General features: G+C 47.5%; 1 protein-coding gene across 1 annotated transcript; it reads left to right on the forward strand.

The window, feature by feature from the left end:
* Positions 1 to 10: 10 nt before the first annotated feature.
* CSUI_009658 (uncharacterized protein) lies at positions 11 to 273 on the forward strand (the record flags this gene model as incomplete). The annotated part of the gene is made up of 1 exon (XM_068069770.1): positions 11 to 273. A coding segment is annotated over exon 1 (213 nt), but the record flags the coding sequence as incomplete, so codon positions are not given.
* Between the last annotated feature and the right edge of the window lie 7 nt (positions 274 to 280).

The following is a 280-nucleotide window of genomic DNA, read 5'->3' on the forward strand; positions in this document are numbered from 1 at the left end:
CATTCAGCTTCACTTGTGTTTCTTGGGCTCGTATCAGCTCGTCTCTTGCACGCCTTCTCGATGCATGCGTGTGGGGCATGCCTCTGTCTGTCTATATGTCTAGATGTATATACACCTGTTGGCCAGATAGCATCATACAACCCACCAGCTCCCTTCATCTATCTATCTCGTCATGCAGAAGTTCGAGGGGACACCTCCTACTCTCACTCTTTCCCTAAGACCTTCACAGATGAACAGTTTCTTCGACACCTTCTACATCAGAAATACGTCAGATACTCTC

This window comes from Cystoisospora suis (genome assembly GCF_002600585.1).
Source record: "Cystoisospora suis strain Wien I chromosome Unknown contig_5857, whole genome shotgun sequence".
Classification (NCBI taxonomy): Eukaryota; Apicomplexa; class Conoidasida; order Eucoccidiorida; family Sarcocystidae; genus Cystoisospora; species Cystoisospora suis.